Source organism: Tremella mesenterica (genome assembly GCF_000271645.1).
Source record: "Tremella mesenterica DSM 1558 unplaced genomic scaffold TREMEscaffold_6, whole genome shotgun sequence".
NCBI classification, from domain to species: Eukaryota; Fungi; Basidiomycota; class Tremellomycetes; order Tremellales; family Tremellaceae; genus Tremella; species Tremella mesenterica.
Genome location: NW_006711230.1, coordinates 353,233 through 373,335, shown reverse-complemented (window position 1 = coordinate 373,335; position 20,103 = coordinate 353,233). Strand labels below are relative to the sequence as shown.

At 49.1% G+C, this 20,103-nt stretch overlaps 7 protein-coding genes across 7 annotated transcripts; 3 read left to right on the top strand and 4 right to left on the bottom strand.

Annotated features, from left to right (window-relative positions):
• Positions 1-197: 197 nt before the first annotated feature.
• TREMEDRAFT_68898 (uncharacterized protein) lies at positions 198-5,816 on the top strand (the record flags this gene model as incomplete). Its single annotated transcript, XM_007005128.1, has 11 exons — positions 198-286; positions 469-730; positions 755-756; positions 832-1,005; positions 1,052-1,542; positions 1,590-2,102; positions 2,143-2,192; positions 2,241-3,919; positions 3,966-4,653; positions 4,697-5,656; positions 5,751-5,816. 11 exons carry the CDS (start codon positions 198-200, stop codon positions 5,814-5,816), a joined length of 4,974 nt encoding a protein of 1,657 aa, XP_007005190.1.
• A 2,240-nt stretch (positions 5,817-8,056) lies between these two features.
• Positions 8,057-9,031, bottom strand: TREMEDRAFT_62699 (uncharacterized protein; the record flags this gene model as incomplete). Its single annotated transcript, XM_007005010.1, has 1 exon — positions 8,057-9,031. The coding sequence occupies one exon, from the start codon at positions 9,029-9,031 to the stop codon at positions 8,057-8,059; it is 975 nt and encodes a 324-aa protein (XP_007005072.1).
• Positions 9,032-9,560: 529 nt separating this feature from the next.
• TREMEDRAFT_71746 (uncharacterized protein) lies at positions 9,561-10,484 on the bottom strand. Its single transcript, XM_007005151.1, has 2 exons — positions 10,347-10,484; positions 9,561-10,298 (listed from the first exon to the last, which is right to left on the bottom strand). Exon 2 carries the CDS (start codon positions 10,187-10,189, stop codon positions 9,785-9,787), a length of 405 nt encoding a protein of 134 aa, XP_007005213.1. The 5' UTR covers positions 10,190-10,298; positions 10,347-10,484; the 3' UTR covers positions 9,561-9,784.
• A 159-nt stretch (positions 10,485-10,643) lies between these two features.
• Positions 10,644-11,249, bottom strand: TREMEDRAFT_62698 (uncharacterized protein; the record flags this gene model as incomplete). The annotated part of the gene is made up of 1 exon (XM_007005009.1): positions 10,644-11,249. One exon carries the CDS (start codon positions 11,247-11,249, stop codon positions 10,644-10,646), a length of 606 nt encoding a protein of 201 aa, XP_007005071.1.
• A 349-nt stretch (positions 11,250-11,598) lies between these two features.
• TREMEDRAFT_62697 (uncharacterized protein) lies at positions 11,599-12,422 on the bottom strand (the record flags this gene model as incomplete). Its single annotated transcript, XM_007005008.1, has 3 exons — positions 11,599-11,949; positions 12,005-12,284; positions 12,328-12,422. The coding sequence occupies 3 exons, from the start codon at positions 12,420-12,422 to the stop codon at positions 11,599-11,601; spliced, it is 726 nt and encodes a 241-aa protein (XP_007005070.1).
• Positions 12,423-14,425: 2,003 nt separating this feature from the next.
• TREMEDRAFT_62696 (uncharacterized protein) lies at positions 14,426-16,531 on the top strand (the record flags this gene model as incomplete). Its single annotated transcript, XM_007005007.1, has 4 exons — positions 14,426-14,635; positions 14,797-15,734; positions 15,780-15,891; positions 16,496-16,531. 4 exons carry the CDS (start codon positions 14,426-14,428, stop codon positions 16,529-16,531), a joined length of 1,296 nt encoding a protein of 431 aa, XP_007005069.1.
• Positions 16,532-16,817: 286 nt separating this feature from the next.
• TREMEDRAFT_62695 (uncharacterized protein) lies at positions 16,818-18,302 on the top strand (the record flags this gene model as incomplete). Its single annotated transcript, XM_007005006.1, has 2 exons — positions 16,818-17,219; positions 17,898-18,302. The coding sequence occupies 2 exons, from the start codon at positions 16,818-16,820 to the stop codon at positions 18,300-18,302; spliced, it is 807 nt and encodes a 268-aa protein (XP_007005068.1).
• Between the last annotated feature and the right edge of the window lie 1,801 nt (positions 18,303-20,103).

Genomic DNA, 20,103 nt, shown 5'->3' with positions numbered 1-20,103 from the left:
ATCTCACCGTATATCTTCCCTTAGCCACTGTGCCACCGTAACACTCCCACTGCAGCTGGTTTGTATGCTTTCTGCCCTTCTTCTTCACTGATCAATCGTTCAACCAGGACAAAGATCATCAGCTCCCTTGACATCCTTTGGGAAAGTGTGACTCCCTCCTGCTCACCAGTCTACCTGGTTAGGTGGTCCAACTTATCATGGACCCTGGCGCCCTCTTCCGGAGGTCCAACCGTGACAAAGATGATGCCGCCAATGCAGCCGCCCAGGCAGAGTTCAACGACAAGAGGTGGGTCCTTTGCTCTTTCCTCCATTCCCGGTCGATGGCTGATCACTGTTCAACTACATTCTTCACATCACCTATCCCTCTTCTCTATCTGACATTCTCATGGAACGACTTATCTCACTCACTCGTCGTGTAAATTCGCCTTCTCCCTACCTACATGACGCACCTCCGGATGCTCAAAGCAGGCGGATGTGGGTTCCCGACCCAGTTGAGGGGTTCTTACCAGGTTGGATCAAGTCTCAATCTGGAGATGAGGGTAGTCCCGACGCAACAGCCCAAGTGGTCATCGCTAGTACAGGGGAGATGAGAAATGTACCTCTGTGGTCTTTGTCGCCTATGAACCCTCCGCAATTCGATGGCGTGGAAGACATCGCAGACTTGACGCATCTCAATGAAGCGAGCGTCATCAACATTCTCAAACTCCGTTACGGAGCAGGGACCATCTACGTGAGCTGTTTATCTCTCCGACAGTAGTTGCTGACTAGACAGACTTACTCAGGGTGAGCCTAATGGGACAGCGTATGGACGATAGTGCTGAACAAACATAGTCTTTTCTTGATTTCACTCAACCCTTACCGCTCTTTACCCATATACACTCCAAGGATCATCGCACAGTATCGGTCCAGAAGAAGAGAGGAGAACTCTCCACACATCTTTGCTGTTGCGGAAAGAGCGTGGCAGCAGATAGGCGAAGAAAGGGAATCTCAGAGTATTCTCATAACGTACGCATCATCCTCATCTCTGACGAGAGAAGCTCACTGCATATAGAGGAGAATCGGGCGCAGGAAAGACTGAGAATACCAAGAAGGTTATCCAATACCTCGCAGCCATCGCTTCGTCCACGATCTCCTCCTCTGATTCCTCGTCCTCCTTGTCCCGATCAAAGTCAATTTCCACAGCGCCGCTCTCGGGTCTACCTCGGTCCTCAAGCTACAAGGGCAAAGAAGCAGACGAGATTGATTTGTATGGTCTGGCCCAAACACCAAATCAGCAACCACTGGGTCTGCTCGAAAGACAGATCTTACAAGCCAATCCCATCTTGGAAGCCTTCGGAAATGCCCAGACCATGCGTAATAACAACTCTAGTCGATTCGGCAAGTTCATCCGGATTTTCTTCTCACCCAGCGGAGCCATTGCTGGCGCAAACATCGATTGGTACCTACTCGAAAAAAGTAGAGTAACCGCTCGAGCTGAGGGCGAAAGATGTTTCCATGTTTTCTATCAATTGCTGCGGGGCGCCAAGGAGGCCGGACTGAGTCGTGAGTCATTTACAGTCAGGCTCAGTGGCTTAGACTGACCTGATCAGAACGACTTCTGCTGGACAGCAATGCCAACAAGTACGAATTTCTGAAAAGATCTCGACTTGAAATTGATGGAGTGGACGATCTGACAGAATGGCGACTTCTGATCGAGGCTCTTTCGGTAGTGGGATTTTCCGAGGAGGAACGTCTTGAACTGTTTCGGATCCCTGCGGTGATCCTTCACATCGGCAATATCATCCTCACAGGCTCATCTTCCAATCAAGCGCTTCTTCCCTCCGAGCATCAACCTTTGGCGGACAAGGTTTGTCACCTCTTAGGTATCCCGGTCAAGGAGTTCTCAAAGGCTGTCCTGTCCCCAAAGGTACTGGCGGGGAGAGAATGGGTCACTCAAAGCCGGACGAAGAAGCAAGCCGAAGACGAGCTCTCTGCATTATGCAAGTATATGTACGAGAAGACCTTTGGGTGGATGGTGGAGAGGATCAACAAGGCGCTCGACCGACCTAGTGCCAAATCGCTTTCCATCGGGGTGTTGGATATTGCTGGGTTCGAGATCTTCGGTGGGCCCATTTTCCCGACCTGTATCGCGCTGACGGGCAGAGGAGAATAGCTACGAGCAATTGCTCATCAACTTCACGAACGAAAAGCTGGTCAGTTGATATATCAGCCAAGTCTCGGACAGTGTGCTTACAGATAAGCAACAATTTTTTAACTTCCACATGTTCACTCTCGAGCAAGAAGAGTATGCGCGAGAAGGTATCGAATGGAATTACGTCAACTTTGGCCTCGATCTTCAACCCACCATAGAGCTCATCGAATCTTCTCAACCTATCGGTATCTTATCTTGTCTCGATGAAGAGTGCATCATGCCCCGAGCGACCGACGTCACCTTCACTGAGAAAGTCACTTCAATGTGGGAGCCGCGCAAAGGGTCTAGCCCTAGACATCCCGGTTCGTCCAAATTCAGGTCCACTCGCTTTGGAGCGGGTTTTACTGTCCGACACTATGCGGGCGACGTGGAATACCGAACTTCCGGTTGGTTGGAGAAGAACAAAGACCCTATCAATGATGCTGTCGCTCGTCTCCTCGCTCAGTCGGAAATTCCTAGTATTGCCAATCTCTTCGCTGATTACGCCGAGGAGGCAGCCACGACGGGTGTTCACAAAAAAGTCAAACGAGGTGCCTTTAGAACTGTCGGGCAACGACATAAAGAACAGTTGGGTCAACTCATGCAACAATTGTCTGCAACTCAACCACACTTTGTCCGTTGTATTGTTCCGAACACTGAGAAGAAACCGGGGAAAGTGGAAATGAACCTCGTCATGGATCAACTTCGATGTAATGGTGTCTTGGAAGGTATTCGGATAGCCCGACTCGGATATCCTAACCGACACTCTTTCGCAGAGTTCCGACAAAGATACGAGGTTTTGACACCTGGTATAATACCCAAAGGCTATATCGACGGACGAAAAGCCGCTGAGAAGATTGCCAAAGCTTTGGAGCTGGACGAGCAGGTATACAAGATCGGTGCGACTAAGATTTTCTTCAAAGCTGGCGTTCTGGCAGAGTTGGAGGAGCGACGCGACAATCTTCTCACAGATCTGTTCAAAAGATTCCAAGGGGCAGCTCGGATGAGTATTGCCAGACGTAAGTTCAAAAAGCTTTTGAATCGCAGTCAGGCTGTCCAGACTATACAACGTAACGCGAGGATATATATCCAATTGCGAGATTGGCCTTGGTGGAGTTTGTACGTCAAAGTACGGCCTCTGTTATCTGCTACCCGGACAGACGACGAGCTCGTGCGAAAGCAAGCTGAATTGACTATGGCCAAGGAGCGTGCAGAGCGTGACGAAGCGGAGAAGCGTCGATTAGAAGATCTACGAGTAGCTATGATCGCAGAGAAGCAAAAGATCGAGGTGGATCTCGAGGCAGAGCGCCAATTGGCAAGGGATAAGGATCGCATGTTGGAGCGAAGTAAGCAAAGAGAAGCTGAACTATTGGAGAAGATTTCGGAGTTGGAAAATGATATCGATATCTTGGATGGGGATCGAGAGGCGGCACTGAGAGAAGCAGAAAAGGCCAAGAGGCAAGTGGCACAGATGCAACTGGACTTTGATCAGTTGGTCGAACAAGCATCTTTATTGGAGAAAGAAGGGTCGGCTTGGCGTCAGAGAGAAGCGGAGCTTCTTCGCGAGACCAAAGACAGATCACAAGGACTGGCAAAGGTCGAAAAGGATAGAGTTGCATTGGAACAGACGGTCGATGAGCTGAAGAGGGAGGTGGAGAAGAAAGAGGAGACATCGAGACGAACTAAGGAGAGGGCAGATATGAGTATTCTCGAATTGGAGAAACGGTTGCAACTGGAGAAAAACAAACTGTGAGGTGATCACTTCCACGACGAGAGCTCAGAGCTAATGACACAGAGAATCGGGGAACACCCAGGTAGCGGCTCTGAAAGATGACCTGCTGCATCTCAAGACGAAGCACGACGATTTAGCGCAGCTGGTCAAACAGCAGGAGAAAACGTTAGCAGCCAAACAACGACAAATAGGGGAACTCGAGAACCAACGAGCTGCCACGCAAAAAGCGCAAGAAAAGGCCGACCAATCTCGTTCTGCTCTCACAGTTAAGATCGATGCCCTGACCGCCGAGCTTCAAGCAAAAGACAAAGAGCGCCAATCGGATGCGTCTGTCCGGCAAAGGCTCGAGAAAGAGCTAGACGACCTCAGGAAGGTTATGGCGGCCAAATCCAGCGAAGATGTCAAGCGACAAGAAGCTGATAGGAGCAGAGAGGCCGAGATGGGCAGGCTGAGAGACCAAGTCGGTCAGCTGCAACAGGCCCTGGATCATCAGAGAGACAGTTCGGCACAACTGGCCAACAAGCTCAAAGTTGACGTCGAGAGTTTGAGAACGAGTCACACTACTGCATTGAAGGATCTCAAGGCTGCTCAAAGCTTGTTGAAGGAAAAAGAGGCTGCGTTAGTGACTGCTTCGGCTTCGAGCGCGCAGGCGGACGCCGTGAAGAGGCAAGTCGAGGCGGAAGTGGTTGCTGTGCGTGATCGATTACAAGTGACTGAGAACAAGCTTCAAACCGTGTCGAATGCCAAGGAGGTGAGTGGCCCATTATATGATGGTCTCAGTCGCTGATGGTCAGGATATGGAGAAGAAGCTATCTAAAGCGAAGACGGACTATGACGACCTCGAAGATGCCGTACTGGCGATTGAAAACGAGAAATCCGATTGGGCGAAACGGCTTGAGATGGTCTCTCGGCTTCATGCGGAGGAATTGTCTAAAAGACAACATCTCGAGCAGCAAATATATGACAGTCAAGTCGAGTTGGCCGAACATCGTAATGTTGCCATGCAAGCCGAACGCGATCTGGCCAAAGCTGCGGGGGATATCAAAGCTCGAGATGCGGAAATTGCCCTCTTGCGCAGTCGTGAGAACAAGACTGTTGTTGAACATTACCATGTATTGGAACAGGCAAAGAAGTTCACCGACAATCAATTAGCCGAACAGATCAAAGAGAATTCAAGATTGAATACTGTTCTCAAGAGTTTGGAAGTTCATCGAAATCGACTTATTGCCGATTTGGAAGATACGACTCGTCAACTAGAGAAAGCTAGAAGTGCTCGGAGTAGGGAAGCTCGATCTGCCAGAGCAAGTCTTACAGCTGCGGAGAAAGATGAATCCATGTTACTTGAAGAAGCAAATCGCGCTAAACAGATAGCAGAGGCTCGTGTTGCTTCTTTGGAAAAGGATCTTCAGGATCAACGAAGACAAATGTCATTATCTTCCAATACCCTTTCCCCTTCTCGTCCTTCTACATCTTCAGATTTGAAAATACAAAGACAACAAGAAGAGATTGCTAGACTTGAAGAAGCCTATAAATCTTCATTAGCGGAAAATTCTCAACTCCTCTCTGAACTCTCCTCAATACGATCCCAATCTAGAATGTCGACAAATGAAAATGCTCATCTGGGTAATCGAGCGGATCTCTTACGCGGTCTACAACAATCTCATGATGCTTTAGGTAAAGACATGTCAGATCAATTGAGGAAATTGGACGCTACACCATTAACACCATCAAGAAGAACCAATACCTCTTTCTCTGTGGGAGCTTATCCCAGTCCGATGGATGCAGGAGCGTCAAAAAGATTGAAGACATTGGAGAAGGAGATTGATGGATTGAGACAGCAATTGGAAGATGAAAGAGATGAAAAAGAGTTTTTATATGAAAGAGTACAGGATTTACAAGGTGGAGAAGGGATAAAGGATAAGGATGGGAAACCTTTTCCTTTTGAACAAGCTATGTATAGTCATTTTAGGTTGAAGGCAAAGTCATTGAGGAGTCAATTGGATCAGTGAGTCAATCAATATTTTCCGCCCATCGAACCTATGTAATCAGTATTCATCAAACTTTTCGCTTCACCTCCACCGCTCCTTCAATCGTAACTGAGAGAATCAAATCGTGACTGAGAGAGTCAAGTCAGGCGTGATATCTCTTCTTGCCATGTGAAACATTGCGGTTGGACAGGCTCGCGATGAGGATAAGGATGTCTCTAACAACCAGTTGGCTAGCAATGGAAGATCTCAACAAATCTTCCCTTTCACCTCCACAAGGCGGTGGTCCTAGAATGACTTCAAGCAATTCCGCACCATTCACAGAAGACGTACAACAATTGAGCTTCCTTCTTAGTCAACTCGACCCGGAGACATCACCACTACGATCAACATGACATCTTGTTCTTTCCTATTCTCATGAGATTCTCACGACCATCCTGGAAAGCTTCCGGATAGAATATGCGGTTCAATGTACGACAGCCGATACGACGTGTCTCCCGTTTAGTACAAGAGTGGGTCATAGATCAGACTGGGTAGACGGAGTCGGTCAGAGGTCATCCACTTCGTGAGAAAGAGAGGCAGAAGGGTAGAGACGGAAGAGACGAGCAATGACGATGTATGAACATGGATGTCTTGGATTTCGACATTTGGCATGATTATCATGATATGCAGTACAATGGCTTGACGAAGTCATGTGGTCTCAATCTACTCCAGACATGTTGCTGCGTAATCCGCAGACAAACAAGAAGCACCTTAAGTCAGTCCATGCAACATAATGTATTCACAAACACACCACGAAACATACAAAGCTCGAACTTGATTTGGTGGAAGTCACAAAAATCCGCCGTGTCCTGTTTAACATCGTTCACTTCAAAAGTGAATCTTGTGCGTCATCATATTTGAAAATGCATCTAACCTGAAAGTCATCATTATAGTCTTGCTCCGTTCAGCCTGGCCGAGGGCTAGTCGGGCCTATAACATTACGCCGTGGCCTCACTTGCACTGTCAAATCGCGGTGCGTCCGGGTCTGGATTTGTCACCGTTAAGGTTCCGCCCTTTCTTATATCGTACGCCGTCGTCCAGGGCGAACGCGGTTCATCTGCATCACTTTCATCATCAGTTGAAAAATTAGTCATAAGTCCGACAGAACTGCTTGCGCAAAAGCTGCTTGGGTCTGTGTTCGGTTGAGAACCGTCCTTTTCGGAACTTGCGAGAATGTCGCCAACAGAGAACGTCATGGCGACCGGTGTTGGGTCAGGATCAGATTCATGTCGTACCGGAGGAGGAGCGGTCTGCTTCGATTCCATTTCATGACTGAATGCGGTCAGCCCATCTTCCACCTCTCCGCATTTGCTTGTAACTGTTGTAGAGGCAGCCATGATCGTGGTGTTTCTGAAATGAGTGATGGGTCAGGGACTTACTCGACTCTGTCCCACCTTATATCCTTTGCCCAGTCTATCCTTCCCTCCCACATTCTTGATAAACTCTGAGAACCATCCCGAATCCCCGATTCAGCCCGCACCACCGTGAAAAGAGCTAGATACAATGGATAAGCAGTGCCCCCGTATCTCGTTCGATAAGCTTGGATGGGTCTAGACCGCTTCGAACAACGGAAGGGAAGGGGAGAGAGTCGTATTTCGTAAGAACGTGGTTGATAGATGATCCGCCCGGGTCCCCGGCGGTGGATGAGAACGTGAGAGATAAAGGGGTTTGTCGAGGTGGAGGCTACGAGAAGAATTTGGAAGTTGTTTGAGAAGACGAGGAATAGAAGTTTAGTATCTTCTATATTGAAAGATGTTTGTGGAGGTGATTTATCAGAACATAGGTCGAGTTGGCCGAAGAAGACGGAAAGAACGTTGTTAGATAGTCGTAATGTATTTGGCAGGTTTCGAAGGTGAAAGTCCGCTCTGAGCGGAGATTAAGAAGATATGCATCACTTACTCTTTTCTCACAACTCTACACGTTCCTCCTCCCTCCTCCAACATCCCAACCACTGACGATACTCATCCACTACCGTTCGACCCTCTGCAGATTGTAGGTAAGATGTAATTCATTGATGGTCGCCCCAGGCTGGAGAATCAAGTCTGTGCGATTCGTGTCCTCATTAAACTTGGTTTGAAAATGACTATGTGACAAACCGTTCTCCCTTCGACATCCTCACTCCATGCATTACTCCTCCTCGTCACTCGACATGTTGTACGCATCATCTTCATCGTCCTCCGTGAGCTGATAAGTGCCGTCCTCCCATCGCGCTCTCACGGGAGAATCGGTTCCAGGGTCGGGATAACATCTGAGTGGGTATCTTCCTGGCGGAGGAGGAGGTTTCTGGGGTTTATACGGTGTCAACTTCACCGTTGGGACTGATGATGTCACAGCTGTTGTTGAGTCAACTTTCTCTTCGAATCGATTTGACAGATATATCGGCTCGGTCGAAGATCCATCATGTTGACAAAGCCATTGTGTAGGAGGTTCGAAGCTAGCGACTCGATGTTGATGAAGTAGACATGAACTCTCTATCAAACCTCCATATGATAAGATCGGGGAGTTCTCCATAACCAGGGAACGGTCAATCTCTTTCGCACCACTGCGGATAGTTTTACGCGGTCTTCTGGAGGAGTTTCGATGAGCAGCTAATTGTTCAAGTGACCACCATGAATGGGGAACGGTCTGCGACTCTTGAGTATATCGTTCTTGCTCGCTCACAAGTAGGGATGGATCGATCGAAGTGATGACCGCTATTCCACTTTCACGAAAGGTCCTTTCTGAACCTGCCGATCCAGACTCGGCCTCTGAAGGAATGTCGAAACCATGAGTGAGCACTCGGGGATTGTTATAATGCTTTTCTTCAATATCACGTTGTTTGGGAGCTTCGGGTGCAAGACCATAATCATCATCGTCATCGTCATCGTCATCACCAACTCCGACTCCATCTCCATCTCCATCTCCATCTCCATCTCCATCTCCATCTCCATCTCCATCTCCATCTCCATCTCCATCTCCATCTCCATCGCCCTCGCCATCGCCATCGGGACTTCGGTTGAGCACGCTCGGATCAATCGCACGAGAGCCAGCAAGACTGACAGCGTTCGATCGACGACGATTCTGACGTGGAGGTGATACAGTCAAACAGTCCGACTCCGTCATATTAAAAAACTTACCAAAGGGTCAAGACACAACAGAGAAACTCAAACTCCTTATATCCCTCTGCCCGGGGCATCTCCCCAATTGTGATCTCGTATCGTAGTCGTGAGAAATATCATTCATCCTCCGACTGACTCCGCGATGGTGAAAGGATTCGAGATGTGAACAAGAGAGGATTTAGACTTCCGCTTTTTGATGAATGAATGGTGGTTGTCAGTCTGTCGATCGGGCTCGTAATGCTTGGATGAGGTCATATTGTTCATGAACTTGCATGTCGGAGAATCGGAGAGGCTACGAGTACATTGCAGGTTGATGAAGAGATAGATTGTAGTGATATACAAGTAGATGGAGGGTCATTAGGGTAGCTTGCAGAAGAAATATAGAGATCGTTCGTAAACTCCGAAGGTGGCGAAGCCTCACTTCTTCCTCGTTCACATTTACCTCTACGATCTACGACGGAATGTTATGATGAAGTGCAACTGTAGAGTAACACAAGCCTTCATCAGCATGCAGGGTAATCGTACGTCTCTCAGGATAAACCGGTCATCTCTGCATCATAAAAATCTATCTATCTTATCACATCTACTAAACAATTTCCACTCGCTTTCTCTTCCCTTCCAGTTTCACAGGTCATTCTAGATCACTTAACCGAGACGAACATGTACGCTTGATACTCTGGAACTCTTCCGGTATTTCGACATTGAAAGAGTCATTTTCATGAAGACCTCAAGCTGAAATGAAACCCCGTTTCGAAATTTAGGATTCAGATGTGCTCGGGCACTTCGGGCACTTCGGTGTTGCGCTGAGGTAGCCACAAAAGGTGCAATCGTATCTTTCAAACGTCGAGTGGTTTTGTGCGTTGGAGCTGGGAAGATTCAGATAGGATTCATAATCACGTTCGAACGTGATCATACTGTGGTCCAGATACGCCTCGCCCTGGCTAGAAAGAGTGTCTGACGGCGGGAACGGTGGGCCATTGGAGTCGAACCGATAGAGCCTTTGCAAGAGCTCATCTGGCGAGGACGGTAAATCAGACTTTCCGGAAGCTTGAGAGATAGTCAGAATCGGTCGGCTTGGTGACTTTCCGATGAGGTCTTGAAACTTACTGATGCCGCTGTTAACAGACGAGGTCCGGGAGATAGTTGGGCTCGAGGGTTGCATTGTGAGAATCTACTAATCGAAGGGTATTTGACGGGAAGATAGATCTCGCTTCTTGACAAAAGGGGTTTAAATAGTATTCCCAAACGTCTTCTTGAACTACGTCACAAATCTAGATTTCGTCAGAGAATCTTCTAGTGGAAAGTGTGAGATGATTTACTAGAAAGGTTTAAATATGGCTCCACAAAATCACTTTGACTCAAACCTCTCCTCCCCTCCCCTTCCCTCCCAAAATTTCCTAACATGAGTGTAAATGTATGATGCGTGAGAGTTTTCTCATGGCGTCATCTTGTCACCCATTCAGCGTCATCGCCACGCGTCACTCCGACCATGACGTTTCTTCGAACAAAGGAGAATGATTTATGAGCAGTGTTGGGAGGTCGCGTGAGGGAATGGGGGGGTGGAAAGATGCGATGTGATAGGGTGATGTCGTGGGAATGAGGGGAATGTGCTTTCGTCATCGAACCCCAAAGCTTCCACGGCTGATGAATCTGAGGACGCCTCTCACGATTTCAAGAGGTTGGGTGTCGGGCACATGAACGCTGGAGCCTGATGAATTGTTCAGAGGCGCGGTGGGGATTGGCGAGGAAAGTAACGATTTTGGAATAAGCACGAAGTCCTCAGCCAAGGCTTGTGCATTTATAGAGGATGGCGGCGAACCATCGGCCGGATGAGAATCAGTCGACATGGTGAAAGGGTATCCCGGTCGGCTGGTCTGAGCCGCCGAAAGGCCGGACGAGTTTTGGGGGACTAACGGATTGTAGTAGGGGAGGAATTGACGGTCAAGAGGATCGTACGATTGAGGCCCACCGGTGCCCATCTGTTCCAAAAAGCCTGTCGAGGGCGCCCGAGTCATCCCTGAGGGGACTGTAGGACGCTTTGACGTCGATGATGAATCATGGGTTCCGGGCTCTTTCACGTGATAACTCGGATGGCTCGGTGGGCGTGCAGAGGGTGAGGTTTTTGATGTTCTTCTCGTCTTTGTAGCAGCAGTGCCGTTGCGGAACGGTTCAATGGTATTACAGCCTCTCCTGCTTGATTGAATGGGAGAACTGGTCGACATTATTCAGTCGTGGAAAGTCGTTTCGTCTGTCACCGTCGGTCTGTGCCAGGTAGTCGTGAGTAGAGTCGTGGATATAGTCCTGAATAGAGATTGGATATCTTGTCGTCTATTATACCTGTCGACATGAAAGTCCTCATCGACGAACATTTATCTGGAAGGCGTCAATTCCCAAGCACCCAATTGCTGTCCATAAGATTACGTATCTCTACAAAGGTCTTATCTCTTTGCGAAGCCTATGGAAGGCCGTTAGATCCGGGTCATTACGAAACAGGATGACGTACTAGATAGTCTGTCGTGAAGGCAATGCAGGGATACAACATAGAGATACTGTACATACCAAAACATCCTTTCATTCGCTTATTCTAGCCATACTGACACCTAAACAGACTTCAGGTATCTCGACGTTATCCTCATCCGTTTCTTTCGTCCAATTGACCTGACTTTCACTAGGTAAGGAAATCAAGACTCCTAGAACGACTTTCTCTCCATATTCTGGAAGTTCGAAGGCGGGACCGCTCCTTTCTTCCGGGTCTTCCGCGAGAGGTTGCACAGGGTCGGTGCGTCTTGTAAGGGGTAGAGGGGCTGTGGGTCGGAAGACGGACCGAAAGAAGTTTCTAGTTATAGGTTGAAATGGAGGTAGAGTCTGGACTGGGGGCGGTGTTGATTCGATATTTGGGGGAAAACGAACCATACCGAGTGGCTGTCAGTCAGTTGCCATCCCAAACCACTTCATAGGGGATACAGAGTGAACTGACAGTGAAAGATTCCCATTCGTCAGAAGGGTGTGGATCGGGATGAAGCAGCTCGGTCTCCCAAAGATTTGGTGTGGGTCCTATTCTCTTCTTTTTGGTTGGTCGAGTCATACCAAGAGCGGTCATAGCTTCTTCTGGTAATGCTTCACCTCTCTGTAGAGCTTCTTCGACTCTTCGATGAAAAGCTCGACGGATGTAAAACGCCCGAAGTAGGAGGGCAGCGGAGATAAGACCAAGAACTACGATTGTGATCAGGAATGTGAATAGATAAAGTGAAGAAGACCTTGGAGTCAGTAGTGAAAGTATGAGAGAAAGAGGAGACTGACATGCCTCCCCCTCCTCTATTTGATGAAGTGGTTGAAGAGGAGGGTGACGACGTAGTCGTCGATCCGGTCGACACGATGGTTGATGACGACGACATGGCGGATCAAGTTACTCAGCGATGTGTCAATATAACGAGGGAGTAGGGCGGAGGGATGTCATATGCTGAGGTATGAGATGGATACCATGACCAAAAGTTGAATAAGGTGAAATGCTGTGCGACGTACGATGTAAGGTGGGAAAAGTGAGATCGTTGCTCGGTCATCAGCATTCGATCGGCCGGCCAAATCAGCTGTTTACGTAAACTAAGCAGAGACCGGCATCCGCTCTAGCCGGACCGTGGCATTCATCGTGAAGAAGTAGGTACGCGGTACGAGTAGTTCGAGTAGTCAGCGTAGCTCTTACGGGGAGAATTTCTGCGGATGTGCCTGGAAAAAACCGGAAAGTGGGGGGGTCAAAAACAGAAAAACGCGCGACTGATAAAAAGCTGAATTTCCGCCACATCTATTTTCCTTTCATACTTCTACTTTTCAACATAGGCGAAGCTCTGGCCAACTGAATGCTTAAGTGGGGGGGCCAGATAAGGAATTATCGAAAAAGTGCCACAAAGTCCCCTCCCCACACCTAACTGAGAACCCTCAAGGTACACGCCTATTTACTGCCACATTCATAGCAACACAGTAAGCATCCATTCCGCCACAACCCTCATGCATTCATTCTGCCACATCCCAATGCATCCCATTCTGCCACATCCCCATCCACATGCATACAATCCTGATACACAGCGTCATCAACCACCTCTCTGTCCTATACATGCATGTTCAGCATTTTTTCACTCTTGGTAAGTCAATCTCCTTTACTGCTGATGTGTAACTAACACATGTAGAACCAATACCATCACTGGCATAAGGCGACCTTCTTTGCCTACCAGATGTAAGCACTCTCAACACTACTTAGTACTTGCAATGCTGACAGTACAGCCCATGCACTGCTCAAGGGGAACCCGATGTGATGCTCGAAACAAGGATGTCACGAACTACGTCGTGACACCTCGATTACTCCACCAACAATGACCCTCCTTTGGCCATCAAAACCCCATCACGCCTTAACCTCTTTACTCTACACGTAACTCAGGACTTCTGACACCAAGTATGGCGAAGTTAGACGGAGTTAGGCTAAGTAGGGACAATGGGAGCAGAAGTGCGGCGATGCTAGGCGGAGTTAGGCTAAGTAGGGACAATGGGAGCAGAAGTGCGGCGATGTTAGGCGGAGTTAGTCGAAGGAGGAAGAGGATGGCCGAGGGCTCGGGGAAGTTGGACGAAGTACGTTGAAGTACGTCAAAGCGCGAGAGGGTTGGATGAACGTCTAGGAGGAGTAGATAATATTAGCTGAGAAGATCGCTGAAGTTCTTCAGCGATCCTTGATTGTTGTCAGTAGTAAAAGACAAATAGAGATAGCTATACATCGAGATACATCGCCATCAATAGAACAAAGCCTTAGTTAGAGTAACTACGCCGAAGTACGCCGTAGTTACACTCCTTTCGACGTCTGCGCCCTCCTGGTTGGGTGAGACATCGACTCAGAAGCGTGAAGTTAGCCGAGGTTCGTCGACCGTCGGTCTATAAGGAAGAAGTTGCTCGACGGCCGTGACAAAGGAGCTCAATGATGACCACTTCCGAAAAGCTTCGACCGGTCACCAGAGCAACGAGTTTTACAGGACCTGCTCCTTTTGTCGAAAGAAAGAACCAATATCAATTGCCACACCACGCTACCGCCATATTCAGCTTGAATGTTCAAATTGTGGCTTTACATTCACAACACCACACTTTCGGGACATGCGCAACCGCCTCCGCACTACGTGTCAATCCTGCATGGAACAAAACAATCCAGAGTTGCGACCAACTACACCTATTCCTGAGTCAAACAACCGGTCAAGGCCTCATCCAACTTCCATTTCCCCAGGCGAAATAACTCCCGGCACACACAGGGGTATGCCACGTCCTCGACCAGAGCCACTCTCACCAACTCCACTGCGTGCTCACCCACTCCCCCTCACTGAACCGAGACGTCCTGTCCGTACAAGACGTGCACCCCGTCTTCCGTATGTCACACCTACAACTCCTCCTGATGCAGCTCCACGTCCCCCTCCGGCTGCCCATCCACCCCGTATCAGTCGACATGAGGGACAAACTCGATGCCAAAAGTGCAAAATATGGAAGGATAAGGTGGAGTTTTCCAAAGAGGACAGCAATTTGGCTCCCTACAAGACCTGCAGTACTTGTCGAGAGGCGTCAAGGGCTGCATATCACCGTCGTCAGTTGTCCCCTCCTTCGTCACCAATGCCAATGGAGGCCGACAATCTATTCTTGCCAATCCCTTCCACTCCTGACAATCTTCAGTCAGTTTGTCTTACTGACACCGCAATTGAACACATTCACACTTTTCATGAGAAATTATCTGCAGAGACAATGGAGACCTGCACATACTGCAAAGAAAGATGGTTTGGAATGCAGGTGGAGGGAGGACGTCGCACACGTTGCCGAGCAAATCCAGCAAAATGGACTGCAGAGAATAACATGGACCCAGGCAAGTCACTTCAAGAACTGTGCCAGGACGCAGGAATGGTTGTCCCGGAAACTCCTTCCCAAGTGGAGGAGATGTTGCTATCACCATACCATGTTCTACTACAAACATGGCGTGTTGGAGGTGGTCAGACAAAGTACGGTGGTCATACCTGTCTTTATGTTCACGATCGTGGCCGCTTTCTCTCTCGTCTCCCTCTCACTGTCACGGAGCTAGACATCTTGATCATCAAACCACCTACCCATCAATCCCATCCACACGACTCAAGTGAGGAATTCTCCCGCCGCCCAGAATTCCAGGTCAAACGCTCCCGTATACTTGCAAACCTGCATGCACTCCAACGATTCCATCCAGATTACAGGAACATACAGATTGACTGGGATGCTCTCAACCAACTCCCTATCAACGGATCAGTCCTCCATCAGCTGCGGTCTGTGGTAGTTGACAATACTCCGGACACCCCGGTCAACCCTCACCCTGGACCATCAGATGAAGAGTTGCCTGAGGAGGATTCAATCACTGAAGGTGTCATCCCCAACCTTGGTGAGGTGGATAATGTCATTGAGGATGTGCGTGAGGCTCTCAATGAAGTCGCTGGAAACGCTCCCATGGCATTGCCTCTTGTCCTCACTGGTCCAATGCTACAATCAACACCAGTCAATGAGCATGATATCAGTAACCCGTTCTTGACAAGGGCATTCCCCTTCCTCTTTCCTACTGGGCAAGCAGACCTCAATCAACCTCGGTCTATCAAAGTACGAGATGCCGACTACTTCAGACATCTTCTGAGGTACAAGGATGGACGTTTTGCACAGCATCCTCGATTTCGGTGAGTAGTCTCTTCTCCTACTGGAATATTGCTGAAATCTGATAGGTATTATGCGTTCAATTGTGTCATGCGCTGGCGAGCCAAACGTCTCTCTGGCTTCTATGTCAGCCGCAACGATGAGGATCGGGCACTTTCAGCTGCAGATATAGCTGCCATGGTGGCTGATCCTGCAAAGGAGCTGGCAACACGTGTTCGCCGCTCAGCAGCCACCTTGACGGGCACACCCCCTTACTGGGGTGCCCAAAGTCGTAACCTTGCTGCAATGATCCGACAACTTGGTACCCCACATGCGTTTGTGACCTTCTCGGCCGCCGATATCCAGTGGCCCGACCTTCATGCCCACATGCCTGTCACGAACTACGTCGTGACACCTCGATTATTCCACCAACAATGACCCTCCTTTGACCATCAAAACCCCCATCACATCTTAACCTCTTTACTCTACACGTAACTCAGGACTTCTGAGACCAAGTACGGCGAAGTTAGACGGAGTTAGGCTAGGTAGGGACAATGGGAGCAGAAGTGCGGCGATGTTAGGCGGAGTTAGTCTAAGTAGGGACAATGGGAGCAGAAGTACGGCGAAGTTAGACGGAGTTAGGCTAAGTAGGGACAATGGGAGCAGAAGTGCGGCGATGTTAGGCGGAGTTAGTCGAAGGAGGAAGAGGATGGCCGAGGGCTCGGGGAAGTTGGACGAAGTGCGTTGAAGTACGTCAAAGCGCGAGAGGGTTGGATGAACGTCTAGGAGGAGTAGATAATATTAGCTGAGAAGATCGCTGAAGTTCTTCAGCGATCCTTGATTGTTGTCAGTAGTAAAAGACAGATAGAGATAGCTATAAATCAAGATACATCGCCATCAGTAGATCAAAACCCTAGTTAGAGTAACTACGCCGAAGTACGCCGTAGTTACACCCCTTTCGACGTCTGCGCCCTCCTGGTTGGGTGAGACATCGACTCAGAGCGTGAAGTTAGCCGAGGTTCGTCGACCGTCGGTCTATTAAGAAGTAGTTGTTCGACGGCCGTGACAGTATCAAGGATCGCTCTTACCGACGACCCGTGCGAACCTCGGAGAAGTACGAAGATAATATGGAACCAGAAAGAAGAATTACACGAGGCATGAGTAGGGATGGAGACAGGATGGAGGAGAACGAGAGGAGAGCATTGGAGGAGCTTAGCAGAGCAATGGGGCAGGACCTTGGAGTTGAGGATAGTGTGGGGGGGTCAATTCAAGGAGATGAGTTCGTTCCACCGGTGCTTTCTAACCCTCCTTCTCCTCCGTCTAATGCTCTTCCACCTGTGGGATCCCCACTTGGATCAGACCAAACCCCACGCCCAAGAGAAAACACTGGAAGTACGGCGAACTTGGGAGAAGAAGGAACACAAGGGGTGGTGTTGGCCTTGATGCAGATGGTGGCGAATATGAACAAAGACATGATGGAGGAGAGAAGACGTAGGGAGGAATGGGAACAGAGAAGAGAAAGGGATACAGTGGGCGGGATTGCAGAAGGGATATCAGAAGGGGTGAGGTACGCCATGGGACGGCAAACTTCGGCGACCCCAAGCGTAGTGGGCGAACAACGGAAAGGGATAAAGCTACCTAACCCAGACCTATGGAGAGGAGATCGGAACAAGTTAACCGCCTTTCTGTCTGAGTGCGACGTACACTTCGAATTGAACTCTCATCTTTTCCCCGACGACACTAAGAAAGTCTTTTTCATGATCTCTCATCTACGCGAAACACCTCTTCTTGCAGTGCAGCCCGATCTATCCAAAAGACCTCTTCCTGAGTACCTCACGACACACGATCAGTTCGTTAAGTACCTCAAGACTAACTTTGGTGATCCAGACGAAGAAGGAACTGCGGCCCGACAACTTAACGACCTCAAGCAAACCGGGTCTGCTTCGGACTACTTCTCCGCCTTTCAGCGACATGTTGCGATTCTCAAGTGGTCTGATGATGGAAACCTAGTTGACCGAGCCAAGAAAGGACTAAAATCGCACCTTCTAGATGAAATCGCAAGACACGGTAGATCGTTTGGGACTGTAAAAGAGCTATTGGAGTTTGTGATTCCCTTGGACAACCGCCTGTGGAGGAGACAAGTGGAGAAGGAGGCAGAGAGGAAAAGGGAAGGAGGGATAAGGACAACGACAGTGGTGGAAAGTCAGAGGACGGAGAAGAAAGAAGAGAAGAAATGGGAAAAAGGACAACCTTCGGCGCAGGTTGGTGTCCAAGCGGCCATGACGTCCACGGTGGTAAGGAGTGCGCCGCCGAACATCGACGAAGTTCGCCGAAAATGGCCTAGGCCAAGCTCCGATCTGAGGGAGACAAGGAGGAAAGAGGGGAAGTGTACGGAGTGTGGTGAAACAGGACATTGGCTGAAGGAATGTCCTGTAAGGGAGGCTAAGGTTAAGGTTGGACTGTTGCCTCCATGGGGAGAGAAGTTCGGAGAACGTGGTGGAGGGTCGGGAGGGAATGCAGTACCTCTTGGACAAAGGAGGAACTTGAATGCGGTTGGAGGAGAAGTAGATTTGGAAGAGAACCAGGGAAAAGAAGAGGACCTGTCGCAGTAGGCGAGGCTCGGCGGGTCCGCCATATTCTCTCGGCCACCATTCCCAAACCTATAAAAGAGACGCAACTGATGGAGCCAGAGGATTGTGAATACAAAAATACACCACTCAGTACCCCTTGTTCATGCAATGTCGATAATCATCTCCTCATCCCTTCCGTTTCCAGAGATCAACCTAAATCGGACATTTTAATTAATGGAATGAAGCTAACTACGCTCTGGGACACCGGGGCTACTTGTTCATATATAAGTCCTAGAGCGGCGACGAAGATAGGCGCAGAAAGGAGACAATATCAGGTGAGCGTACCCGTTCACATGTTCGACGGCTCGGTGAGTGTCGCGGGGCCTATCACCGAGTTTGTCGAAGTCGGATTTAGTTTGACGAAGGACGCCGAAGTGCGATCTGTTCGTCTCGATGTAACAACGCTCTGCGACGCAGATGTTGTGATAGGGTGGGATTGGATGAGGAAGGAAGGGGTTGTCCTTGATGGAAGAGACAACTCGGTGAAATTTCCCATCCCAACCCCACCAAGTGCGGCGAAGTTAGCGGCCATAGGTCTGCCAACTCCGACGGACGCGATAGATCTCCGAGACAAAGATGATCAGGATGAACTGAGTCCGGAGGAACAGGAGGAATTGTATCAGGTGGTTCCTGAACAATACCACTCGTTCATTGATGTCTTTAACCCAAGGAAGGGAGGTGAGGAATTACCTCCCTCGAGGAGCTATGATTTGGAGTTTGATCTTAAGGAGGGGGCGAACCTGAAGGTTGCTCCACTCTACTCGCTTGGAGAAGATCAGAGAAGTGCGCTGAGAGACATCCTAGACCGCGAAATGTCGGCCGGAAGAATTCGACCCAGTAATTCGCCCTACGGATCACCGATGTTCTTGGTACCGAAGAAGGCGAAAGGTCAATGGCGAATGGTCATTGACTACCGAAAGTTAAACGAGGCAACGATACCCGACGCCTATCCTCTGCCTCTGATCGGCCAGATAACCGAAGAGCTGGGAAGAGCGAGGTACTTCAGCAAGTTAGACCTAATTGGGGCTTATCAACTCCTACGAGTAAAGGAAGGTCATGAACACCTGACAGCGTTCAGGACACAGTACGGTATGTTCGAGTCTCTTGTTGTCCGAGATGGCCTACGGAATGCTCCCGCTGTGTTTCAGCACTTCTTGAATGAAAGTTTTCGAGAGCTGCTGGGAAAGGGAGTAGTAGTCTACATAGATGATATACTCATCTACGGTCAAACGTTGGAAGAACTGAGGGGAACTACGGCGAAGGTGTTTGAAGTGCTTCGGAGGTCGAATTTGTTCGTTAAAGCTAGTAAGTGCGAGTTTGAGAGAGATTCGGTAGTCTTCCTGGGGTTCGTGGTTTCACAGAGGGGAATTTCCAGTAACCCGGATTACATCGATGCTGTCGTATCTTTTCCCCGTCCTAAGAACTTGCGAGAGAGTAGGGGATTTATGGGAGTTGTCAGTTATTATCGGCGTTTTGTCCCCAACTTCTCCAAGATTGCTAAACCGATCAATGACCTCACCAGGAAAGATGTGCCGTTTGTTTGGGGAGTAGAGCAGGAAAGAGCCTTTAAAGAATTGAAGGATAGGATGTGTAGGGCGCCAGTATTGGCTCACTTTGACCCTTCATTGAAGACACTACTACAAACAGATGCGTCGTTCTTCGGCTGGGGTTTCATAATTTCGCAGGTGAACGAGTTAGGACAAGAGCATCCGGTGGCCATCGAATCCGGAGCGTTCCAGGCGGCGCAGTTAAACTATACGGTAGGGGAAAAGGAGCTACTCGC

Coding starts and splice junctions, on each gene's coding strand:
- TREMEDRAFT_71746 (XM_007005151.1), bottom strand. CDS start 10,189: ATGCAACCCTCGAGCCCAACTATCTCCCGGACCTCGTCTGTTAACAGC.